This window comes from Sciurus vulgaris (genome assembly GCF_902686455.1).
Source record: "Sciurus vulgaris genome assembly, chromosome: 4".
Taxonomy (NCBI): Eukaryota; Metazoa; Chordata; class Mammalia; order Rodentia; family Sciuridae; genus Sciurus; species Sciurus vulgaris.
Genome location: NC_136464.1, coordinates 43,605,478 through 43,630,659, shown reverse-complemented (window position 1 = coordinate 43,630,659; position 25,182 = coordinate 43,605,478). Strand labels below are relative to the sequence as shown.

At 49.0% G+C, this 25,182-nt stretch overlaps 1 protein-coding gene across 2 annotated transcripts; it reads left to right on the top strand.

Annotated features, from left to right (window-relative positions):
* The first annotated feature begins 684 nt into the window (after positions 1-684).
* CDHR1 (cadherin related family member 1) lies at positions 685-25,115 on the top strand. Of its 2 annotated transcripts, none has more exons than XM_079136123.1 (17): positions 685-902; positions 1,564-1,659; positions 2,610-2,755; positions 4,617-4,667; positions 5,886-5,975; positions 7,260-7,346; positions 8,635-8,751; positions 9,702-9,845; positions 11,565-11,643; positions 13,168-13,268; positions 15,382-15,585; positions 16,427-16,579; positions 18,727-18,891; positions 19,425-19,492; positions 20,063-20,291; positions 20,942-21,199; positions 21,922-25,115. In XM_079136123.1, exons 1-17 carry the CDS (start codon positions 848-850, stop codon positions 22,453-22,455), a joined length of 2,577 nt encoding a protein of 858 aa, XP_078992249.1. In that variant the 5' UTR covers positions 685-847; the 3' UTR covers positions 22,456-25,115. The 2 variants fall into 2 exon arrangements, with proteins under 2 accessions (XP_078992249.1, XP_078992248.1); XM_079136122.1 differs by having other exon boundaries at positions 18,697-18,891.
* Positions 25,116-25,182: the final 67 nt, after the last annotated feature.

Genomic DNA, 25,182 nt, shown 5'->3' with positions numbered 1-25,182 from the left:
CACTAGGGATGGGGATGAGAGGGACCTTCTATGCTGCCACCACACATGTAATGAGACCCTCTGGGAGAGCAAGTCTATCATGGAAGGCAGGACAGGAATGCACTAGGATCCCAGAAAGGGGCCCTGTTCCCCATCTTTTTGTATCATCCTCAAAGCCTTTAGGAACATGGTTTCTGGATTCTATTTGGGTTGCAAAGGCAGTGCCCTCCAACCCCCTACACCTCTTTCTCATTTCTCCTCCAGATATCCCTTTAGACCGAGACTGGGCTGTTTCCCTGCCCATTATTTTATCTTCGTGAAATCTCAGCTCAGAGAAGTCCTGAATTCCCTGAAACTTACAGAGGAAGTTCATGAAAAAGGAAAACTGGGATGGAGCCCTACCCACCAGGACTTGGGGACCCAGGGAAGCCCCAATTTTCCAGCAGCCTTCTCAGGGCAACCCAGAGGAAAGACGCTCTCTCCCCTCCTTAATGCCCTGTCTCAGGACCTCGAGGTCCCTGGCTCCTGAGCGCCAGGCTTGAGCAAAGGGGGCGTGGTAGGAAGGATAGTCCTGTCAGTCCTGCCTGCAACTAGGAGCAGGTCCCGCAGCTCCGTTCCCACTAATTGGTCTCATTAGGCGGCAGGCAGGAGTGCTCCAGCGGCACAGATCAGAGCCCTGTCATCCGCTTAGCGCCCTCGCACCACCCGGCGCTCCCACCCCGCGCCCCCTCCCGCCGCTGCCGCCGCCGCAGCCGCCGCCGCAGCCACCCCCATTGTCGTCTCTGCTCTACTCGCGAGTCCAGGGCATGCTTGGTGCTCCTGCTCACGGCTTCGGCGGCGGTGAAACTCACTACCCACCCGCGGAGACATGAGACGCAGGCCGCGGGCCGTCCTGGCCCTGGGGCTGCTGCCCTTCTGCCTGGGTAAGTGACCGCTGGGCTCCTCCAGTCGCCGCCTTGGGGGCGACGGAAAATGGGTGACAGAGCTACCTGGGTGGACTCCCGGGACATCACCCACTTCCAGAGTGGATCTCGGGCTGAGGGACGAGGGCGGGAGAAATCCTTCCAGCTGCCTGGCCCGGCCGCACAGTGGGCGCTCCCGAGGCTCTTCTCCAGAGGCGGGGTACCCCAGAACCCCGCGGTGCGGGCTAAGACCCTCTCTGCTCTCTCCTTCTTCAGATGCAGAGTGGGAGGTTTGGTGACTGCTTCAGTCGCTTGGCGGGACAAGGGAGGGTGTCCTACCTCGCAGTATGACCTTGTGGGGCACTGCCCCTCTCTGGGCACGAGTTTCCAGTCTTCCTTTGATGAGAGTAGGATTGGGCGCCTCCTAGTTCCTAAGCGCCCCTGATAACATATGTCGTGGGGAAGCTGGAGCCCAGTCGGAGCCCAGTCGGAGCCCACTGGAGGTGCGAGGGTGCGGGTGTCCTGTCCACCGCGCCCCAGCGGGAACCCTCAGTGAGCTGGAGTTGGAGAGGCAGAGAGCTCTCCTGCCCGCTAGTAGGGTCTGGCACGTGACCACGCTGGTGTGAAGCAGGTGCGAAGCTCTCCCGGGGTGTCTGGGGGATCTGTCCTGTTTTCTTTCTAGTCCAGGCCAACTTTGCCCCCCATTTCTTTGACAACGGAGTAGGCAGCACTAATGGAAACATGGCCCTATTCAGCCTCCCAGAGGACACCCCTGTGGGTAAGTAGCCCTGACTTCAGCCCCCACGGGTCTCTCTGAGAGCACGTGCATTCCCATGGATGCAGAGACCCAACCCGTGACTCCTCTGAGCCTACAGGGTGCCTAGCTCCAGGCTGCGCATGCCCCCGCGGGGTTCCTTGTTTGTCCTCTCAGTTCCCCAGAGCAATGGCAGGAAAAGAGGTCACTGCTGCCATAGTGACCTAAGCCGGGCCAGTCCTGGAAACCAGGGAGAGAGCCTGAAGAAAGGGTAGGTCCCAGGGAGCAGTCAGCGGTCTGCAACCTGGTGATAAGACTCTGCTCCTTAGGGGCTTGAGCAAATATATTTACTCTATATTTTAGCTCTAAGCTGAAAAGAACCACAAACTTCCAACTAGCTGAAATATAGAGAGATAGGGAGGAGTAAGAAGAAAGAATCACAGCCCGTCTTCCTTACCCTATCAGGGTTGGTATCCCTAGAGAAAAGGAGAAGCAAGTAAAAGGCGTCTACCTTCGGAAATCCCTGAAATCACTCCAGGTGTTTGGGTGCAGCTCTGCACCATGGGTAACACTTCCTACCTTAAGCACTGCTTCCTTCTCCCTTTGCTTCCCCCAACCCAGGGAGCCCCCATCTCTCCGGTCTTGGCTATTGAGAAAGAAATCATTCCAGACAGAGGGAAATACAGTCACTGTAGTCAATTAGGCACAGCAGACCTGAACCTCCTCTGTAATCTGTCTTACAGATTACAATCAGCAAAGTGGCTGATAATAACATCTGACAGCTGTGAAGAACAAAGATAAAAAATGGGAAGAATCCAGCAGGGGTGAGGCCAGTTAGGAGCACCCAATTCAGGGTGGCACCTTGGGTGCTGAATTGAATATTCACTTTATAAACATTTGCATCCTTGGTTCTGAGCAGCTACCACTTTTAGGATAAATTGGGTCCCAGGTTTTCCCCAATGTTCTCCTTCCAGGTTCTCATGTGTACACACTGAATGGGACAGACCCTGAGGGAGACCGGGTCTCCTATCACATCAGCTTTGACCCCAGCACTAGAAGTGTCTTTTCTGTTGACCCCAATTTTGGAAACATCAGCCTGATTGAAGAGCTGGACAGAGAGGTATGGTGAAGTGTGGGAAGCCCTTCGGGGCTGCTGCCTGCTGGGTGTGCAGACACCACTGTAGACTGGAAAGTTCCCCAGAGCATGCCGGTATGTGTCAGACCCTCTCTGCAGAGCAGGGAACCAAGGGGGTTGGGGGCGTCAGTGCAGAGACTTCCCCCAGCACGGCAGCTCTGCTTCTGGGCTGCTTTCCATTACAGAGGAGACTTTGCTTTCAGAGAGGAGTGGGGATCCTTTCACAAGCACCTGCCAACCCTGCTAAACTTTTAAGCATGTCTTTTTTTTTTTTTTTTTAATATTTTTAGTTGTAGATGGACACAGTACCTTTATTTTATTTATTTATATGTGGTGCTGAGGATTGAACCCAGTGCCTCACACATGCTAGGCAAGCACTCTACCACTGAGCTACAACTCCAGCTTATAAGCATATTTTTTTAGCAATTAGAAAGACATGTTTGGCTGGGTGTGGGGGCACACACCTATAATCCCAGCATGCCCAACAGTGCAGGTGGCTGAGGCAGGAGGATCTCAAGTTCAAAGCCAACCTCAGCACTTAGCGAGGCCCTAAGCAATTTAGTGAGATGCTGTCTCAAAATAAAAAATAAAAAGCACTAGGGATGTGGCTCAATTGTTAAGCACCCCTGGGTTTAATCCCTGATAGGAAGGAAGGAAGGAAGGAAGGAAGGAAGGAAGGAAGGAAGGAAGGAAGGAAGGAAGGAAGGAAGGAAGGAAGGAGGGAGGGAGGGAGGGAGGGAGGGAGGGGGAGGGAGAGAGACAGAAAGAGAAAAAGAGAGAGAAAGGAAGGAAGGAAGAAAGGATGGAAGAAAGGAAGGAAGGAAGGAAGGAAGAAAGGTGAAATGTTTGCACTTTGAGATTTCTGAAAAATTTCCTGCAGCGGTCTTTCAAGACAGTCGTTAGACAGATCCTGTAAGCCATAGGAAACTCAGCAGATCAGGACTGGAAAGAGTAGTTGAGAGAATATCTGAGTTTGGAAAACATCCTGCCTTCTGCATACATCTGAACCTGTCAATGACAGGGCAGGGCTTCCTTTCCCTTTAAAGACCCCACACCAGACCAGGTGCAGTGGTCACTTGTAAGCCCAGTGATTCAGGGCAGAAGGATTGTAAATTCAAAGACAGCCTCAGCAACTTAGTAAGATGCCATCTTAAAATTTTTTTTAAAGGGGCTGTGGATGTAACTTAGTGATAGAGTGTCCCTTAGTTCAATACCCAGTACCAAAAATAAGTAAATACCCCCATAGCCAGCTGGTCAGCCTAGTTGGCCACACAACTAGACCTCAGCTGTAGGGCCTGCTGCCAGTTCTGCTTCAATGGCAGAATTCACTAGCCTAAGGCAGGGTAGAGAAAGGAAAAGAGGACTCAGAGACTACTGTGGGAACACAGCCCCCTGACATCCACAGGGATCTGTTGACCTCAGAGAGGTCCCACTGTGTCCTGGGGAGCACTTGAGACACCATGGACATAGACCACTGCTGATCTCCAGGATATGGAGAGCTGCAGAGAGATAAGGGAGAGGAGAAGGAAAAGAAAGGAGGTCCTCTTCTTCCAGCTCACCAGAGTTCACCTCTCTCACTCTAGAAGGAGAGCATTTTCTGTTGGGGCCCTACCAGTCCCTCTGGGCCTATGAGAACCCCTGACACATAAATCCGCAAAATAAAATCTCAGGCCTAGTAAGAGGCAGTTTTCAGTCACACTGGGTGCACTGCCACCACCCAGCCCTGCCCCAGGGCTTCTTCAACATGCCCAGCTTCCTCTGATGGTCTAGGAAAGGTTCCGATAGCCCCTGCATCCCCAAAGCATTCCACACTCCCAGACACTCACCCAGTTCCTGTGCTTCACAGAGGGAGGATGAGATTGAAGCCATCATCAGCATTTCTGACGGCCTGAACCTGGTGAGTATGCGCCTGAGCTGCCCTGGAAACATGTAGCATTTGGTCCTGAGAAGGACGTGGTTCCTCCCCTAGCCCAATTGAGGGTTTCTGTAAATCCAAGCCAGGGTCCAATAAGACCTGCCCAAAGTGCCCACCCACAGCAGAGAGCTACAGTGAGGAGGGAGAGAAAGAATCCAGGGGGAGAGAACAGAGAGCGCACGTTCTCCCGCTGAGCTTTTATGGGTCTAATCCACATTCCATAGCAACTCCTCGACCCTGCCCTCCCCTTCTGCCTCACTTGCTGGAGCCAAACTGAACATGTGGACACTCAGGAAGTCTCCCTCACCTGCCTCACATCCACTGCTTTCTCCCAGTCTTCATCAGTTCTTCCTGGATTACTGCAAAAGGCCCCAGGGGCTCCCAGCCTCCCCAGTCCACCCCCAAAGTGCCCTCAGAGACATCAGTGTGAAATGTAGATCTGAACCCCCCTGCCCCATCCCTTCTTTTCAACTCTGAAAGCAAGTGCCAACAGCTGGCTGCACCACCCACAGGATGAAATCCAAGCTTTCACTCAGACATGCAGGACTTCCCGTCAGGCACCATCTGCCTTGCCCAGCTTTTCTCCCTCATGCATGACCAAGCATCTAGCCAGAATCTCCTCCGCTGTCTGAACTCACTGTCTCACTCCTCTTTGCCCTTGCACACATGGCCCCTTCTTCCTGGCCCACCTTTCTTCCTCTTTCCTCTGGCCAACCTGCTGCAGGGATTAATGTTCACTCCTCTGAGAAGCCTCCTACTGTCCATCACCACAGCCCTGGCTAGCTGCCTCTTCCAGGGGACTCTGGATGCAGCGCGAACAGCCCTGAGGGATGCATTTACACAGGCCGTGGTGCACGTGGTACCCTTGAGGGGTTCCATGTAAGACCCCTGCTCTCAGGACCTGACACACTGCCATTATCAACCTGAAAGATAGCTCCAAGCTCTAGAATATGCTGATCTTTGCCCCATATCCAAGCCACCATGGCCACTGCAAAATAATGTACCTTCAGATGGTCACTGTCTCTAGGGTGGAATACAGTGCTTGGCACTACAAATGCATAAAAGAAGAAAGAAAGGGAGAGAGGGAGAGAGAAGAAGAGATGGATAGGAACATACGCCTGGGACTGTTAGAGGCCACCATCCTTTTAGCCCCCAGAAGGTCTCACTGCCCTGACTCCTGATCCCTCTGCTCCTTCTCAGGTGGCAGAAAAAGTCACAATCCTAGTGACGGATGCCAATGATGAGGCACCGAGGTTCATCCAAGAGCCTTATGTTGTCCTAGTTCCTGAGGTAAGAAGAGCCACTGGACAGGGAAGACACCCCCTCAGGCCCACAGCCCACCACTGTAGCTGCTCTGTGCTCTGACCCAGGGAAACAGGGCCTGGAGTGTAGACCCTGTCCTTCACTTGCTGCCCTCTGGAGAGCCACTGCCTCTGTGTCCTCCCCTACCTCTGCCTCCATGCCCTCCCACATTAGTTTTTATTCTAAAGGAATGTCTGCTTACTGTTTTCCGTTATACTCAATGCACATTTAGTGTAGAAATGTGTACTATATTGAAAAGTAGGGGGAATCGTTTAAAAAAATCACCTTCAACCCTTCCAACCTGAGAATTTGTTGCTTTTGGTGTATTTCAATTTTTTTGTGATTACAGTTTTTTTTTAAATTTTGTTGGACATAATTGTGAATATAGTAAACAAATACTATCAATATCCTACTTTGCACTTGATTTATGACAAATTTTTCTCATTAATTGTAAAGTTATCATTTTTGAAAATTTCCACCAAGTGAACACTCCATCTTTAGTGAACCATTCCCTGATGCTTGGGTATTTAATTTTATATTTTTGCTGTCATAAGAAACACTAACCTCTGAACATACAGGATTTTTTTTTCTTTGAGGGGCTGGGAATAGAGCTCAGTGGTCAAGTGCTTGCCTAGCATACTTAGGCCCTGGGTTCCATTCTCTCAGTCACAGAGAGAGAGAAGGAAGGAAGGAAGGAAGGGAGAAAGGGAGGAAGGAAGGAGAAGAGAAAGGTTATTGCCTTAAGATAGAACCCAAGATTTGAAGTTACTGAGTCAAAAGCATAAAGACCTGTTACCAAGGTGCTTTTCCAGGTCACCTATTCACTTCCTGCCCTACAACACAGAGGAGAGCTGACCCTGTCGACACCAAAAATTCTCAAAGTTTAAAATGTTTAGCTAAGTCAGTAAGAGAAATAGATTTCATTCTTGTTCTAAACTCTATGTGTGGTCCCTGGTGATCCTGAGTACATTTGTGTTTATGAACCATATCCTCATTTGCAAATTGAGGCTTCATTTTTAAATACTTCATCTACTTGGGATCATGGTCCTTTCTTCCAGTCTCTCCCTGAGCACCCCCAGTCCCTTGCCATGTCTTTCTCCCGTTCCTCCCCATTTTTCCTGCATTCCATCCAACATGTCTCCTCCGTCTCTGTCCTCCCCCCATTGGGTACTCACATACTTCATTACCATTTCTTCAGCCCCTCAGTCCCCTGACCCACCACTTCCCTATACCTCTGACCCCTGATCCTTTCCTGTGGTTGTGGCCCCTCAGGACACACCTGCCGGGAGCAGCATCTTCAAGGTCCATGCAGTGGACAAGGACGCTGGCTCTGGAGGGAGTGTCACCTATGTCTTGCAGGTAAGGTGGGATGCATAGGATGCACCCAGGGTTCTGGGCTGGAGGGGACACCTGTATGTCCTCCCATCACCAGGAACCTTAGACCAGTGCCTCTACTGTTCCCAAAGAGCATACACAGGGCTGGGACCTACAGGTGGGGACCTGAGAAAGAAGGTTTCTTTCCTTGACTTGCCCATCCTAACGTCCTCTGAGTGACCTTTTCACACCCACTCCCATGGAGACCCTGTGACCCTCCAGCCCTCTTCTTCCCCAGTCTCTTCCCCAGGAGAAGCCCTGGACACTTTGTACCCACACAGGGTGGAAGAACCTATCTGGCCCTGCATTCGTCCATAGGAAAAAGAGTAGAGGGAACAACTCTCACAATAAGAGTTACAATGCCCCAACCCCCATCCTTGTCCATTGATGCTGCCTTGATAAAGACAGGAACTCCTTCCCTCTACCCCCTACCTATATCTGGTCCCTAAAAGTCAACTTCCTCCCTCACATGGTTGCTGTTTCCATAGCATTTCCTCTTCTCCCTGCATCTGGTTACCCACCCTAACAATTTCAGTGCACAGCTTGATAGCTAAAACCACACATTCTGGAGAAACACTGCAGGTACCAGAGAGTCCCCCACTTACCACTAAGTACTTACAACATGTTACCTAAACTTTCTAGCTCATCTTCTTCACAAGTAAAAAGGGAAAGATAAAAACTTTGCTGAACCACTGTGAGGATTAAATGTGCAGAAAGTTCCAATCACAGCACCTGGCACCTAACACCTAACCCTAGGGCCTCCTGTGCACCCCACCAGAGGCCAGTGCTCCTGCTGGCCTCCTCCGGACTGCTTATCATCCCCTGCTGCTCCAGCAGGAGCTTCCCTGGACAGGTGCAGCCCTTACAGTAGGTTTGGGGGTTCCCAAGGCTCCTTACTTCACCATGACACTTAAGCTCCAATGCCCTGTAGGTCAGAGCACTGTCCACATTTCTACCAGCTGGTACCTCCAGGCCAAACTTAGCCCAAGGCTGAACCCAGTGTTTTCCAGATGAGCAGAGAGAAAAGCTATGGTCCTGCTGGGAGGGAACATTCTGGTTTCCATAGTCGGCGTGGGAGAGAAAGCCCTAAGCTTAGTCCATGAAGGGTATCCTGGGGCCAAGAAGGTTGGGTGCTCTCAAGTTGGAACCTCACCCCCAAGACCAGCGTTCCTTTGATGAGGGCCCATGAGAACCCTCATGGGTAAGCAGAGTGGACATTCCTGGGCAGGCCTGTGCTCCTTCCTCAGGTCCAGTGCCTTTCCAACTCTTGCAGGACCTGCACTCCACCAAATTTGCCCTGGATCGCCACAGCGGAGTGCTGCGCCTGCAGGCTGGAGCCACTCTGGACTATGAGAAGTCCCAGATGCATCTTGTCACTGTGGTTGCCAAGGTAACAGAGGGTCAGGAACAGAGGAGCATCTAGTCTTTCCTTAACCTTCCTTGAGCACGGTGAGGTGCTGCAGAGGAGGGCAGTTCGCAGAGCAGGAGGCACAAGGGGAACCAAGAGGGGAAGAGAGGCAGCTACGTGGAATCTTTTGTGGCTGGACTTATTCTCTAGGGAAGTCGGTGCCTATGGGATGGAGAGGCCATATTCCCTTCTGAGGGAGAGCGTATGAACCCTCAAGCTGGCCAGGGTCAGCTAAGTAGGACCAAGTGATCCCCTCATAACCTGGACTCTGGGAACTTCCATCAGTCTGGCCAGGCCTGCTCGGCCCACTCTTCCTCTTCATGTGAGCAGCTACTCTCTCTGAGCCTCTGTTTCCTCATCTGCCCACCCCAGAAGCTCAACTAAGTTCCTCACATTTCTAAAGTGCACAGTGTGGGAGCTGGAAATCAGCAGGGCTCAGTCGAGCCTCTTCCCTCTGAGAGCAAAAGCCATCCCTCTAGGCCTAGAGGTTTCTTTTGCAGGAATCCCTTTACAGGTCACATATGGGCTACAGGCTATCCCACTACAGCCTCCATCAGGAGTCCCTAGTGGGGCCCCCTGCTGGTCCCATTAGGCTTGCTCAGGAAAAGACCCAAGTCATACTCCTGTGTGCATCCAGCATCCAGCACAGTGCTTGCTCACATGAAGTCCTGGAAAGAGAACTATTCCTGTATCCAAAAGAACCTGCTGCACATAAGGCACTGATGAAAACCTTCATGCATCATCTCATTTAATTTTCCCAACAGCCTTGTGAGAAGAGAAGTAAACTCAGTGACATAGGAGCAAACAGAAACTCAGAGAGGACAGATGGCCTCACAGCCAGTAGGTGACAGGTGCCAGACTCCTATGAGTCTGTCCCACTCCTGAGCCTAGGCTATCTTCATTGTCCTTCTGTGGCCCTGGTTTTCCTCTAGGATGGCGGGGGCAAGCTTCGAGGTGCCGATGTGGTGTTCTCAGCCACCACCACTGTCACGATCAATGTGGAGGACGTCCAGGACATGCCTCCTGTCTTCATGGGCACACCCTACTACGGCTATGTGTACGAAGACACCCTGCCGGTGGGTGGCTGTGCCTCTCAGCTAGTGTCCCCTCCAGTTGCCTCCTTCTCTGTCTCTTTGTGATTTCTTGGGGCCCTATGCTGAGGATGACTGTATTCACCCTACTCCCCAGGACCACCCCCTTTACACAGAGGCTGGCTCTAGACTAGGCTCAGTCCATGAACCAGGGGAAGGAAGCCCATACCAGTGAGTGGAGCACCCTTTGGGGTGCTGAGGCTGTGCCGGGCATTCCTACTTTCATGCAAGCTTACACCAACCTGGCTGCAAATGTCCACCTCTGGAAAGGGCAGAGAGGCAAGTAGCTGAAGGCTCGTGTGGGGTGGGATTTTTCTTACATTTCCTATGGAGGGTGAGATTTCCTTCCTGCCTCCACAGCCCCAAATCTATAGACTAGGGACCCCCAGACCAGCATTTTCCCATCATCTACTGTTTGAACCAATGTGGCCCTTGTCAGGCATCCCACCCAGGTCCAGCAGGAAGGCCAGTCTCTACTTCCCTCCTGTGCAATCGAATCTCTGCCCCTGGTCTTTTGGCTATTGTTCTCATCTTCTGCTTTGTTGGCAAATCCCCAAGGGTCCCATTCTCCAGGCTGGTCTCCAGTGAGACTTAGCCTTACTGCCACCCCAGGAGACTTTGCCATCCTCTGGGTACCCCACCCCATCTTTCTACACCATTTGATGCCCCCCATCCTCAATTCAGCTCAGGCACTGCTATCCTTGCACATTTGGTCTGAGATGTGGGCACCTCCTCTCTGCTCCTACAGCATGCAGTGCACACCCCACCATGAGTTCATCCCTCCTTGGGGTACATCCATGTATTTACATGCAACTGTACTATGGACTCCCTGTAGGCAAAGCAGGACAGAGCCAGACCTCATTTGGTCGCAGTGGGTACAACAACTCTGTGCAATTGTTTTGCCTTCTCAACTTTCACTTCCCCCTTTTCCTGATTGTTCCAACTCCATGAAACAAAGAAACTGAGAACAAAGAACTGGAGACAGCATGGAGAAAGGGAGAGAGATATATACTGGCTGTCCTTAGTGCAGGCTGCCAGATGGGTTGGGGAAGTCCCAGACCCACCTGCTGAAAAGCTAAGGGCAGAGAGAGGTACTGAGGAGTTAGCTCTAGAGGGAGGTAGCAGCTGATCCCAGTCCGAACATAGCCCTGAATGGGCAGGCAAGAGGGTGGGTCCCAAGTAGGGTGCTTAGAAGGGGGCTTCAGGCAAGGTCAAGCTTGACTTGTGCCTCCCAATAACTCATTTCCAGGGTCCACGAGATAAAGTTCTGAGTGTGAGATGTTGCTCTGAGGTGCTCTTGGGATTCCCCTCTCCTCATCTCTTCCTGTGCACCTCTGGAGTAGAAGAAGGACAAAAGATGGAGGGGGCAGCAGAGGGAGGCTGGAGGGTAGAGAAGAGCAGAGTGAGGGTGAGCATGGCCTGTGGGACAGAAGCCAGTCTGGAGGCCCAATGGTCTCTAGGAAGCCCATGCTAGGACCTCGTAGGCCAGGAAGCAGGGAGGCTCAGGCTGTCCCTTGAGCCCTGGGAGGTCAGTAAGTTCTGGAAGTGCCCTGCAGAGTAGGGCAGGGTTACACTTCAGGATCACCCAGAGCCTGGCTCTTTCCTTGTGCAGGGGTGGCACCTCCCATCTGTGATGGGGCAGTGTCTGGGAGGGGGGACCCCAGTATCACTATTAGCCTTAAGCAGCTGCTCCTGTTCCCCCAGGGCTCAGAGGTGTTGACAGTGGTGGCCATGGATGGAGATCGGGGCAAACCCAACCACATTCTCTACAGCCTCATGAATGGTGAGCCTGGGCTATCTTTGAGCTACAGCTCTGACTCTCTTGGTGACCACAGCAAAGTTCCCCTAACTCTCTGGTCCTGGTTCCCTTACCTATTGGACTACCAGGACAAGATGTGGTGGAGAGGGTGAACTGGGCCCTCCCAGAGATGGCAAGTGTGCTGCAGTCCAGCAACAGGAGAACAGCACTGGGGACCCGAAAGCCATACAGACCGTGCTGATTCTTGTTCCCTTCACCCTGACCATACACTTGTGGAGGAAAATGAGTGACAACTTTTTATTTTTTTCTTTCTTTTTTTTTTTTTTTTTTTTTTTTTTTTTTTGGTACTGGGGATTGAACCCAGGGCTGCTTTACCACTGAGCCACATCCCCAGAACTTTTCTTTTTTTCTTTCTTTTTTCTTTTTTTCTTTTGAGGCAAGGTCTTGCTAAGTTGCTTAGGGTCTCACTAAGTTGCTGAGGCTGGCTTCAAAACTCCAAACCTCCTGCCTCAGCCTCCCATGTCACTGGGATTATAGGCATGTGCCATCACACCCAGAGAGTGGCAATATCTCTTAGGCTCTTGGGAATTCTATAGTTGTTGTTTTTTCTTTCTTTTAAATTTTTTGACTAGAGCATATAGTTTAACTGAATAAATAAGCACACTTATTTATTGGCTCTTCCCTAGTACTAACCCTACATATGGATGAGAAAACTGAGACGTGGAGAAGCTAAACAGGCTACACAGCCCCAATTTCATGATTTGAACCTAGGTCTTCTGACTATGGAGTGTGCTCTTTCCACACCTGGCCAACTGCTGAACAGGCTGCAGTGTTCCTAAGGTGGGCTCTGCAGCCTCCAGGAAGCCAGTTCATCATACCTGGAGTCTGATCCCAGATGTGCACACATCGTTACACTCTCACCCAGAGGCCACCATCTCCCACACTAGGACACTCCTGGTACACATCGTCTTCCAGCACCTCACACGTGAATGAACATTCCCACCATCACACGTGGGCTCCTTTCCCCAGGCACACAGACATTGGGCCCCACCACCACTGTAGCCTGTACCCAGTCAACAGAGCACCAGCCCCAGCCCCTGTTCTTGCCTCTTCCTCTCCTGCTCCCCATCATCTCCTTGTTCTTTTCCCTTTCTCTCTTCACGCCCTCCATTTCTTCCCTCCTTTTCTTCTCTCTCATCTTCCTTACTTCCCTCTCCTTTTATCTCCCTCTTACTCCCTTTCTCTTACACACACACACACACACACACACACACACACACACACACACACACACAGTATTTGACATAGAAGGGACAGAGCATGGAACCTGAGAGCCAGACAGAAGTGAGTTCAAGCCTCTGTCTGCACTTGCTGTGTAACCTTAGATAAGTTAACTTGGCCCCTATAAGATTCAGTTTCCTCATTGGCAAGACGCAGATGACAGTATTGCAGGAGACCTCCGTTAGGTGATGCTTGAGGAGTGATTGATGTGACTCAATCACTCCCCCGTGTGGCCCTGTGCTGAACTGCAGGGGACCTCTCTGACAGGTAGTGATGGAGCCTTTAAAATTAATGAGACATCTGGAGCCATTTCCGTCGTGCAGAGCCCTGCCCAGCTCCGGAAGGAGGTGTATGAGCTGCATGTACAGGTAACCCCCCTCTAACTTGGCCTGTTCCACCCATTCTCCAGCCCCAGAAGGCTGCCAAGGCAATGAGACCTGGGGCTGAGAAGGGAGCTAGATGTTGCTACATCGAGCACCTATACCAGGCTTCAACACACACACACACAAGCAGGAATTATGAAAAAGTAGGAGGAGGTAGGACTAAAGCAGCAATGCCTCCAGCATGGGTAAGAACCAGCAAGTGAAAAGTAGTGGAGGAAGCTATGGTGGGTGAGATTAAGTGAAGATATTATAAGCCACAGATTCCTGGAAGCCCAGACTGGGGACAACAGCATACGATGTAGTAAGAAATCAACAAGGAGTCAGTTGAGACTGGAGTAGAGTTCACAGGCAGCATGCAGAGGAGAAAAGTAGAAATCCCAGGTTGGGAACCAAGCAGCAGGGTCCCGAATATGAGGTACGGGTTTTCTCTAAAGCAAGGTATGTGACCTGTGCAGCCACACAGAAACTGATTAGAAGGGTCCCACACTAAACTTAATTTTCTGTTGATTACTATCTTCAAATTTCCAATAATTTATGATGTTCTATTGGATCCTCCCAAGAACAATGAAGAGCCCCTGAAATATTTGGACAGTCTCATATTGGAAAGCTCATTCTGGCTACTCAGGAATCAGTTGGGTTCCCAAATTTGGAATGTGTGGCCAATGGAGATTTCCAGGAGCCTCTTAGGAATGGGAACTCAGTGTGTCCGAGGTAACTCCAGGACTCTGGATGTTATGAGCACTCGGGAGATTCTGGCTCCAGTCCTAGCCAAGCATTTGAGAACTCAACTGGGGTCTGAAAGGGAACTGAACGGGATATAGAGCCATCAGTCAAGGTGTCAGAGGAAGAGGGCCTGTAGAGGTAAAGGGAGGTGGGATGGCAGAAGGGGACAAATTGCAAAATATGAGGTTGTGAGATGAAACCCAAGTTGACACTGTACCATCAGGAGTATGGGAGAGGCTGCAAGTTAAGAAGGAGGGAAATGATGAGTCTGGGTGCCTAGAGGACATTCAGGGTGAAATATCTACACTTGGGCATGCAGATTTGGAACTCAGTGGAGAGAGAGTTCATTTGTACTGTGAAGGCACAGGAGGGAATGAGGTCACACAGGATGTCTGTGGGGAGAGAGGAGCAGTTGGCCAAGTCCACATCTGCAGGGGCATCAGGGGAGGCGCAGATGAAGGAGACCCAGGAGGGACCAGAGAAGTTGAGGAGACCTTGCCAAGAGCTGAATCACATTATCTAAGGGAGCAGAACCCTCAGGAAGGTGCAAAGTGGTAGTATGGGTAGTACGGAAGTCAGTGTGAAGTGTCTAAGTGGCGGCAGGTGAGAATCGAGTGGGAATAGGAAATGGGAACGGCGGGCACTGGTGTGGGAGAAGGGTGAGGGTTGGGACACCAGCCAGGGTGTGAAGGAGTCATTTTAGGAGAGTGTCCTTGTAGAACCAGAACATCTTTACAGAACAAGGGAAGGAGGCCTTGGAAGGTCTTTGCTCAGATATTTGCCATATTAGTCATGAGGTACCTTTGGACCATCGCCCTGGCTTTGCAGCCTGTATTAGTTATCCAATGCTTCATTATAAATTACCCCAAACCCAGAGGCGTAAAACAACATACATCCATATTCACAGTTTGTGTAGGTCAGTGGTTCAGGTTCAGCTTGACTAGGTCCTGGGTTTTAAGATCTTGCTCATGGCTGTGATCTGATTGTCAGCCAGGACTGGGGTCTCTTCTGGAGCCTAGGCTGCAGAAGGATTGGTTTCCTAGCTCACATGGTTATTGACATTACTTAGTTATTTGATGGGTGACTAGCAATCACCCATTGATTGTCACATGGGCCTCTCCAACATAGCTGATGCGTCATCAAAGTCATCAAGGGAGATTCTGCTAGTAAGATAGAAGTTACGGTCTCTTGTAATCTAACCATGAATTGATAGCCATCATCTTTGCCATCTGCTGTCAGTCAGAGACAAGTTGCTAGGCTTGACCACACCTAAGTAAAAGGGATTATTCAAGAGCATAGACATCAGGAGGCAGGACCATGGGGGCCACACAGAGTCTATGGGCCACACATTCATAGCCACCTATTCCCACCTCAGGTGACAGAGGTCAGCTCTGCAGGGAGTCCAGCTGCCCAGGCCATGGTCCCTGTCACCATCAGAATTGTGGACCTCAACAACCATCCACCAACATTCTATGGAGAGAGTGGGCCTCAGAACAGGTTTGAGCTGTCCATGTATGAACATCCACCCCAGGGGGAGATCCTGAGGGGCCTCAAGATCACCGTCAATGACTCCGACCAGGTACATGGTCCTGCCCACAAAACTAACTGGGTCTGTGTCAACTGTCATAGCCCATGTGGCACAAGTCCAGAAAGTCACAAAATAAATGAAACAAGAGGTTATAACCAAGAGGGAGCAGAGGAACAGTGCTCATCAAAGATTATCTGCTCAGCATAAAGGCATTCAGAATCAACTGAAAACTAAAAACAATAGAGAAAAAGGAAATTATGTCATTTGCAGGAAAATGAATGGAACTGAAAAACATCATGTTAAGTGAAACCATTCAGACTCAGAACATCTAGTGTCATGTGTTTTATATGTAGAAGCTAGAGAGAAAAGGGTGGAAAGGGGAGATCTCATAAAAATAGAAGGGAGATCAGTAGAATAGAGGATGTGGATCAGGGGAGGGAGGAGCAAAGTGCAAGGGGAGGTACTGGGGAATTAATTTGATTGAATTATGTTGTGCAAAAACAAAAAATATGCTGTGTACATGTACAAATATGCCACAGTGAATCCCACTATCCTATATAGTTACAATGTACCAATAATTTTTTTAAAAAAAAGCAAAAACCAGTCAAACAAAATGTCTGCATCTGACCCTCCAAACAGGTGTTTGTAAATGTGTTCTGCCACCTCCTATGCCCAGCACAGAACTGGTCCTTTTGTGTTCATTACCTTGCTTAATCCTCATAACCTGCTAAATCTCTCTGATCCTTGATCAATGCACCTTTAGAAAGAAAGATGACTCACCTTTCAGGGATAAGAGCATTTCCCTGTGCTGAGGGCACTTAGCACATGTATATGATGTGTTTCTGTTTTCACTTATCTTCCCTGTTTCCTCTTTCCACACTCCATTGCCCAGGGAGCCAATGCCAAATTCAACTTGCGGCTGGTGGGACCTGGAGGCATCTTCCGAGTGGTCCCACAAACGGTCCTAAATGAAGCCCAAGTCACCATCATTGTGGAGAACTCAGCAGCCATTGACTTTGAAAAGTCTCAAGTGTTAACCTTTAAGGTAGGTGATGTTTTGCACTGCCTTCAACAGGGAGTGTGATAAGGGCCCTCATCCCAGCACCTTGATTGGTCCCCGAGGAACCCTTGTCACCCCCTGCCCTACTCTTTTCCTCCCTGACACAGGGAGCAGGTGGTGGGTCTGGTTGGGGGAGAAGAGTTGTACACAGACAGCCTGCAGACTGCTCACACCTCGGCTTCACTGAGCTCCCAGCTCCTAAACCACAACTAGGTCCAGGAATGCAAGGGGCGGATAGTCAGAGAAAACTGCCAATAAGAGAGGAGACTTATTCATTCATACTATTTTCATTCAATATTAATATTATTTTATGTATAAGAGATGAGGTCTTGCTATGTCGAACAGGCTGCCTTCAAACTGGGGTTCAAGCAATCCTCCTGACCTAGCCTCTCTGGGTCACTGAACTACAGTGGTGTGTAGCACCTGGCTTCATTCAGATAATATTTCTGAAGCTCTGCCATGTGCCAGACATGGTTTTAGTCCTGGGGATATACTCATGATATACTCATGAATAAATCAGGCCAAGTCCCTGCTCTTGAGGAGCTAGAGGGGCCAGCTTCCTGCTTGACGTCGTGTCCATCCTGGTTTCAGCCCTGCAGGTCTAGCATCCCCTGAGAAACTCCCTCAGTCCAGGGCAAGCAGGAGTGATGTGTCACCCTGTGGCTCTTGTGTGCTAGCTGGGGAGACAAGGCTCATGAGAGCATGACAGGTGTTTGCTGGCGAAGGAGACATCTTGCAACTTTTCACATTAATCTAAGGTGAGAACCGCGCTCCTGCCAGGGCTGAGGTCCTCCTTAGCTTCTGATTGGTGGGTGGCGCTGGAAGGCTGAGCCCAGCATCCATCCCAAGCATCATTGGCTGGTCCCCGTTTTGCTGAATCGGCTGTGGACCTAATCTGTTAATTAAGAGTAGATGGTGAGCTGTCCTCGTATTTTGATTAACCTAAAGGCCTTCTCAGCACGACTCGGATCCAGCTGGAGACATCACTGCAACTTTTAATGAAATGATCTGAAAGGGGGAAAAATGTCCTATTATTAGAAAGAGAGAAACCCTTTGATTATCAAGATGTTTTCCCAAGTGTCTTTGACATCTGTCATTTATTCTGATAAACCACCTTAGCCAAAGAGGGAAAAAATGCTTCTTTAATGTCACTTATAATTATGTAAAATTATAAATGTATATAAGTGATGTATATTACATATTAACTTGTTATATATTAGTAAAGAGCAAAAATAAATACTTCATTGATATTATTTAAATCATTATTACACTTATACACACTTACATAGCTCAGCATCATGTTTAAAAATGAAATACTGCAAAAATTTTATGAACTCAGGAATAAAACATGAATGCCTGCCATCACCACTATTATTTAGTATGATTTTTGGAATAACATTATTCCTGAAAAAAGAAAGGAAATAAGAGTCATAAATATCAGAAAGAAGACACCAAAATTCGCATTATTTGTAAGGGATATAATTGTTTCTTTAGAAAAATCTAAGAGAAATGATTTAGAAACCATTAGAAAGGGAGCAAAATTGCTGACATAGTCGATTACAAGTTAGTACCCCCAAACCAACAGAGAGAATATATAATGGAATAAAAGAGTCGTAAAAATTACCATAACAAGAAACATGCAATATTTAAATGATGAAAAATGCAAAATTTCACAAAGGGTTATAAAGAAGGCAAGATATGTAAAGGTATACCTTGTTTTAAAAATGCAAGTTCTCCTTGGGTTAATATAGAATTCAGTGTCTCCCCAGTTAACTCTGATTTAGAATTTCCTTTGGGGAGGCGGTAAGAAGCCTTATCCTGGTTTTTATTTGGAGAACTTAAAAGAATAGTCAGGAAATTTGGAAGTAGAAAAGAATATGCAGATCAGTAGAACAAAAGAAACTAGCCCAAATATAAACAGGAGCCATCAGAAGCTGGTGCTAAAAGCCCCTGAGAGAGGAATAGAAGAGGTTTCACAGATGGTGGCAGGAATAAACCCTTGGAAGCTGAAAGTAAGAACCGAGACAAGGCAGGTGACTGCTGGACCATTTCTGGGGAGACGAAGGGTGTGGGGGCCTCTGAGCAGGTAACTGTCCATCCAGACAAGCCCTCAGTTTTTCTTCCTTCCCCAGCTCCTGGCCATTGAAGTGAATACTCCAGAGAAGTTCAGTTCCACGGCAGATATTGTGATCCAGCTCCTGGACACCAATGATAATGTCCCCAAGTTCACTTCCCATTACTATATTGCCAGGATTCCTGAGAATGCCCCAGGGGGCTCCAACGTGGTGGCTGTCACAGTAGGTTGGGGATTGGCCTGGGACATGGGGTTGGGTAAGGGGCCTTGTGAAGTGAGACAAATCCAGGTTCCAGTTTAAATCACAAATCCCACCATCATTAGCTGTGACTTTGAGCTGCTTGCCCTCTCTTAGCCTGTTTCTTCACTGGCCCGTATTGAGGACAGATGTATAAACCCCAAGCACAGGGCATGGGACTCGTCCCTTTTCCTTCCTCATTTACAAAGGAGGAATTATTGCCTTGAAGATCTGAACTTTTTGGTTCCTCCAACACTTGAGACCTCCCTGGAAGAAAACTAGGGCCCCAGGGCTGGGATATAACTCATTTGGTAGAGTGCACACCTCCAGTGCAAAGCCCTGGGTTCAATCCTCAGCACCACAAAACAAGAAAACAAAAAGAATGGGAAAACTAAGGCCCTAAGGCAGCGTCCAGATGAGTTCCTACCCAGCTGAGCAAACTCCAGGCTCCCCTTGCCTTGCCATTGAAAGCAGTCCTTGCTAAGGGCAGGTGCCACTGGGAGTTTTCTGTCTTCCAGGCTGTGGATCCAGACACAGGACCCTGGGGCAAAGTCAAATACTCCATCTATGGGACTGGGGCAGACCTGTAAGTAGATCCAGAACCCCAGACAGACCTCAGGCAAGGGATTTGCTTGGTTGTAGGAGAGTGTTTTTGCTGAAGGGAGGAAGAATGTGGAAGCAATAGGAGCCTGGGTTGGGGCAGTGAGCATTCCAGAGTGCAAGGTGAGGGTGAAGAATAGAGGGAAGTAGTGCAGAGCCCAAGTCAGAGATTCCAGGGGACATAATTAGTAAGGTGACTGGGAAAAAAGAAGGTCATGGTCACAGCTGGAGCTAAGGCCTGGAACTTTCTGAGCTAGGCAAGCAGGACTGGGCTTGGGGAGGGAGCAGGGCACAGGAAGAGAGGGAAGTGCTATAATTCAGGTTGTTAAGCTCCGCCTATCCTAGTCAGACTCCAAGGATGGGACTGGAACAGGCAGGCGGGATTTCTAGAAGAAGCTTCATGGTGCCTCACTGCTGCTTTCTGGAGACAGTTCATCTGCTTATCATTGCATGCATGGATGTGTGTGCATATGTGTGTGTGTGTGCACGTGTGTGCCTAAGCATCTGCGTGCATGTGCACGCACATACCTGTGCCTGTTCTCTCTGTGTCTGGAAGGTTCCTGATACACCCATCCACTGGGCTTATCTACACACAGCCCTGGGCCAGCCTGGATGCTGAAGCAACTGCTAGGTACAACTTTTATGTGAAGGCTGAGGACATGGAGGGCAGGTACAGCCTAGCTGAAGTATTTGTCACTCTGCTGGATGTCAATGACCACTACCCCCAATTTGGTAAGAGCATCCAGGAGAAGACAATGGTCCTGGGGTCCCCAGTGAAAATTGAGGTGAGTGTTGGAGGCTGCTGAGCTCCCCTAAAAGCCTGGTTCTAGCTGCCGAGAGAGACATAAGAATTTAGTTTAAAATAAATAAATTCCCACTAAGGGCAATGGACCTTAAGGTGCTTTACATAACCTCATCTCCACCCCAGCCCAGATAAATCCTCTGAGAAAGAAGACATTACAAATGGAAAACATGAAGCACAGATGGGTTGAAGCGTTTGGCTTTCCTGAGTTCCCTTAGCTGATCTGCCTACCTTCAAAGCAATGCTCTGTCCACTGTGCTTCACTGTCTTCCCAATGGGGAAAATGCATGAACTCTGAAACCCAATAGAACTGACCTTGGATCCCAGTTCCCCTCCTTCCACCTCTACACTTGGGCAAGTACCTAGTATCCAAGCTTTTAGTTTATCTATAGTATGGATTCACCAATACCTACTTCCTAGATATGTTCTGGGAATGGAACCATATAGGACCTAGCATAGCCCCTTGCTCATAGTAGTGCACACATTCTACTTTTTTTCCCAACTTAATTCGCTTCAGTTAGAATCAGAACCATTTCCTATAAACCCAGCAGGCTCCATATTACATGCTGATTTATCCAGTGTAAACAGGTATCTTTCCTCAGGCCTGGTTCTACTGTTCCTTTTTGTGCACAGGCCACAGATCAGGATGCAGAGGAACCCAACAACCTGGTGGACTATTCCATCATGCATGCAGAGCCAGTCAATGTGTTTGACATTGATGCACACACAGGGGAGATCAGGCTCAAGAACTCCATCCGCTCCCTGGATGCCTTGCACAACATCACTCCTGGAGGGGACTATACTTGGTCTCTACAAGTGCAGGCCAAGGACCGAGGCTCCCCATCCTTCAGTACCACAGCCTTACTCAAGATTGACATCACAGACACTGAGGTGGGTGCAAAGCACAGTAAGGAAAATGTGGCAGAAGTCTAGCCCAGGCCTCTCTGGCACAGACAGAGGGAGAATGACCATCTCCTGGCTTCTTCCAAAAGATGCTTAATGCCATCAAACCCAGAGCCTTGGGAATCATTTTACAATTCTAGTTTCAATACCTATAAATAGTGTGACTTCAGGCTTTGCTAAGATTCTATTACCTTTTCCTATAAAATGGAAATAATGATACCTCTTCACACAAGGGTTGAAAAGTAGAAGTAAAATCATTACATGTAGTTGTCTGGCAGAATCATCACTTGAGGGATTTCTGATACATTTATGTTAGTGAATCCCCCTGTAATCACAGGCAAGTGATATCCTACTCTTCAAGGACAGAGTCCAGCAAAAGAGATGTTTTGAATCTAAAAGAAGGTTCTTCCTGAGTGATTATTCTAGAGGATGATTTGTAGTATGTTCTCTCCTGATGCACTTTTCCTATACAAAAGACCACAGCACTTGTTGGATTCTCAGATTCTCTTAAAATACATCAGGTTTGGCCTGGGGGTATAACTCAGTGGTAGAGTGCTTGCTTAGCAGGCATAGGCCCTGAATTCTATTCCCAGCACTGGGGGAAAAAAAGCCAGATCCGCCCCTTCAGACTTAAGGAAGCACATACCCCCACTCTGTCTTCCAGGGACCAGTGGAAACAGCTCATTTCAGGCAATGACTTTCTCTTCCAGACACTGTCCCGAGGCCCCATGGCTGCCTTCCTGATACATACTAAGGACAATCCCATGAAGGCTGTGGGTGTACTGGCGGGTATCATGGCCATCGTTGTGACCATAACTGTCCTCATCTCCACTGCCACTTTCTGGCGCAACAAGAAGTCCAACAAAGTCCTGCCAGTGAGACGTGTGCTCCGCAAGCGCTCCAGTCCTGCACCCCGCACTGTCCGCATCGAGTGGCTCAAGTTCAGGAGGGCCAAGTCTGCCACCAAGTTCATGCTCAAAGAGGATCCTTCCAATGAGAACTGCAATAACAGCACAAGAAGCTCATTGCCCCCCATAGCTCCAGCTCTCCCTCCACCCCCTAGAATGGTACCCAACACAGTCACCCACTGTACGGTGCCTACAGTCTCTGGATCCCTCACTCCCGAGAGACCCCAACAGTCACCTCAATCTGAGACCTTGAGAAGTCCCACCCAGGCAACTCTGATCTCTGAGCTCAAGCAAAAGTTTGAGAAGAAAAGTACAAACAACAAGGCTTACTTCTAAAGAGTATCCTGTGGCTCCTTCTTCCCTTCCCCCTCAACACAGCCACGCTGCTGATCTCAACGTACTCCCCTCCCTCTGCTTCTGAAGGTCACCCCTGTTTTGTACCCCACCCACAAGGCTCTGGACAGGGCCTTAGGCAAGTGATTTCTCAGGATGCATTTGACAAATATGTCCCCATATCCTAATCCTTGACACACTTTGATGCTCACCATTCTTCAGAGGCTGGCAGTTGACAAGGAGCTAGCTCTATGCATCTGCTACTCACCAATCCCAGTCTTCACAGTTGCTTGGGTCCTGCTGAGTACTCATCACAGGACCTTAGCTGTATGTGATAAGCCAATGTGAATCTGGATTCTGGAGCCTATAGCTAAGAGGTGGAACAGGGGAAGGAGACCCAGTCCTCGCTGATGCAAGATCAGCAAACCTTACATTCCATAGGAGAGGAAATGCAGGCAAGCAGAGAGCAAAGACACACTGAAAACTCATCCTGGCTGCATGGCTCTGTCCAAAGCCACTGAAACATTGAAGCATGGCATCTGAGTGAGATTGTAGGACCATGTTGTGCCCATGTGGGACAAGAGACATAAGAGTATAAGATGGTCTTGCCAAGAGTGAAGACAGATATGCCTATCCAGGACTGCCCTGGTCCCAGAAGCTGGAGGCACACTGGAAGCCCTAGAGGCACCCAAGAGAAGGTTGGGACCCTCTCTGAGGAACTACTCCTACCAGTCCTCTTCCAAGAGACAGTGTAGGGTAGTGGATAGATTTCAGGGCTAAGATCTTCTGGTTTTATCCAGCTCTTCTGCTCACATTGGATAATCTTAGAGAAGCTGTTATAACTCCCTGATCATCTTCTTTTTCATCTGTGAAATGAAGAACATAAACCCTAAGGTTGCAATGAAGGCTTCAACCAAGTGCAAAGTGGCACAAATGCAGTCTCTTTCTGCAAGCCAGTTCTCTGAGTACAGTTCTTCTAGAAAGTATTAGAATACTCTGGAGGTGCTGTGCTGGGTTTGGGGGCTACCACTGGTCCCCGGAAGCCTGAATCAGATGACAGCTTTGCCCTTGACTCCTACACCTCCCTTTCTGTTCTCCCATCACCCATGCCACTCTCAGGGAAAGCCAGAGCTGGGCAGCAATGTCCATTCCAAGCCTCCATTTTGCCAGGATAAGGGAAATGAGTTCCCAAGAAAGGCATGATTTGTCCAGTGTTGCGTAATGGGTTGGTAGTAGGAATCTGATCTGAGAGCATTCTCCTAGAGCCCAGGCATACATTGTGACATGTCCCTCACGACAGAAATCCTGCAAACTCACTGTGTTAACACACAGAGGTTCTTCCCTGCTTTAAGGAACCTGTTATAAGAAAATCTAGATTTGTACACAGAGATAGAAAAATAGAACTCTTCTTTGCATTTTGCTCCACTTGCACATAAGCCCTCTAGAATATGTCCGTGATTTTAAGAGAACAGCTTTTAAGCTTGTGTGGTTCTCTTGATATCTGAATCTGTGTTTTGAGGTATTACTCAGATGTGCCAGTGTACAGAATTCTTGCCAGGGTGTCTTCAGTTCTTAACTCAAACAGTATTAATGAGGGGTGGGCTCTAGCATGTCAGGAGCCTAGACTGGACAGGTCTTTCCAGCCCATGTTCAGGAGAGGGCTAAGTTGGATTATGCCTGCCCTTTATATGGAATACAGCATTCTTACAACATGCATGCAACCTTTTTTGTAAATGATAAATAAAAACCTATTAACTGTAGGACAATTGGACCTCCTGCCCCTGCTTCCATTTGTGTTCACTGACTTGTGGAGACCAGTCTTCTTGACCCACCACCAAGCTCAGCCTGCCTTCTGGCTCCTTTGGTGGGTATATCCAACCTGACCCTCAGATCCAACTGAGGGAGGCTTTGAATTTTTGTCCAAATTGCCTGAATGTACCTCAAACAGCAGCTCATTTACAGAATTGTCTACCTGACCTTGACTTATCCAGGACTTGGATTGGGCTTTTTCCCCAAGTAGGACACACTCAGCCAGGGTTGCTTGGGAAAGGAGATTTGGAGCTAGAACTAATTACCCCAGTGCAGCCCAGCAAGACAGGAATTGGGAGGCTTGGCATGACATGAAAACTGAGAAGGCAGCTCATCTCTGGGATGATAGTTGTTAAGACCTCTAAACTGACACACAGGTTCTAGAAAGGAGTTGGGCTCCTAGACAAGCTCAGAAACTTGAACCAAGGCAGAATCAATCTTGGAACTGGCTATGGAAGGAGAAAGGGCAAGATAGCCAGCATGAGCCACCTTAGGGCAGAGGAGGTGGGTGCAACCGAATTGAAGAGACCAGTGAATGTAGTCAGCACTAGAATAGACTCTGCCACTAAGGTAGAGCTAAACAAGTCCCACTACCTTAGGTAATGTCAGGGTGAGGGGCTCTCTGCTCAGTCACACCAGGATAGACCAAGACCTACAAGCTGGTACAATGCAAGGCATGTAGGGAAAGAGCTGAGAGGGCAGAACAGCATCTGGCTAGGGCCTCCCACTCCTGGACTACAAGAATGGAGCATTAGCCCCATGGACAACCAATAGATACTACTTGAAGAAATCTTATGGTTATTTTTTTCTTCCCCGCAGTTGAGCCCAGACTTTCTAACTATATGAAAAATAAAGTGCTTTTACAGTTTGACAGTCCTTGGTCTGAATTCAGGTTCTGCCACTTAAATGTGACTTAGTACA

Coding starts and splice junctions, on each gene's coding strand:
- CDHR1 (XM_079136122.1), top strand. CDS start 848: ATGAGACGCAGGCCGCGGGCCGTCCTGGCCCTGGGGCTGCTGCCCTTC. Junction 2,756..4,616: donor TTGAAGAGCTGGACAGAGAG/GTATGGTGAAGT, acceptor TGTGCTTCACAG/AGGGAGGATGAGATTGAAGC. Junction 21,200..21,921: donor TTGACATCACAGACACTGAG/GTGGGTGCAAAG, acceptor TTTCTCTTCCAG/ACACTGTCCCGAGGCCCCAT.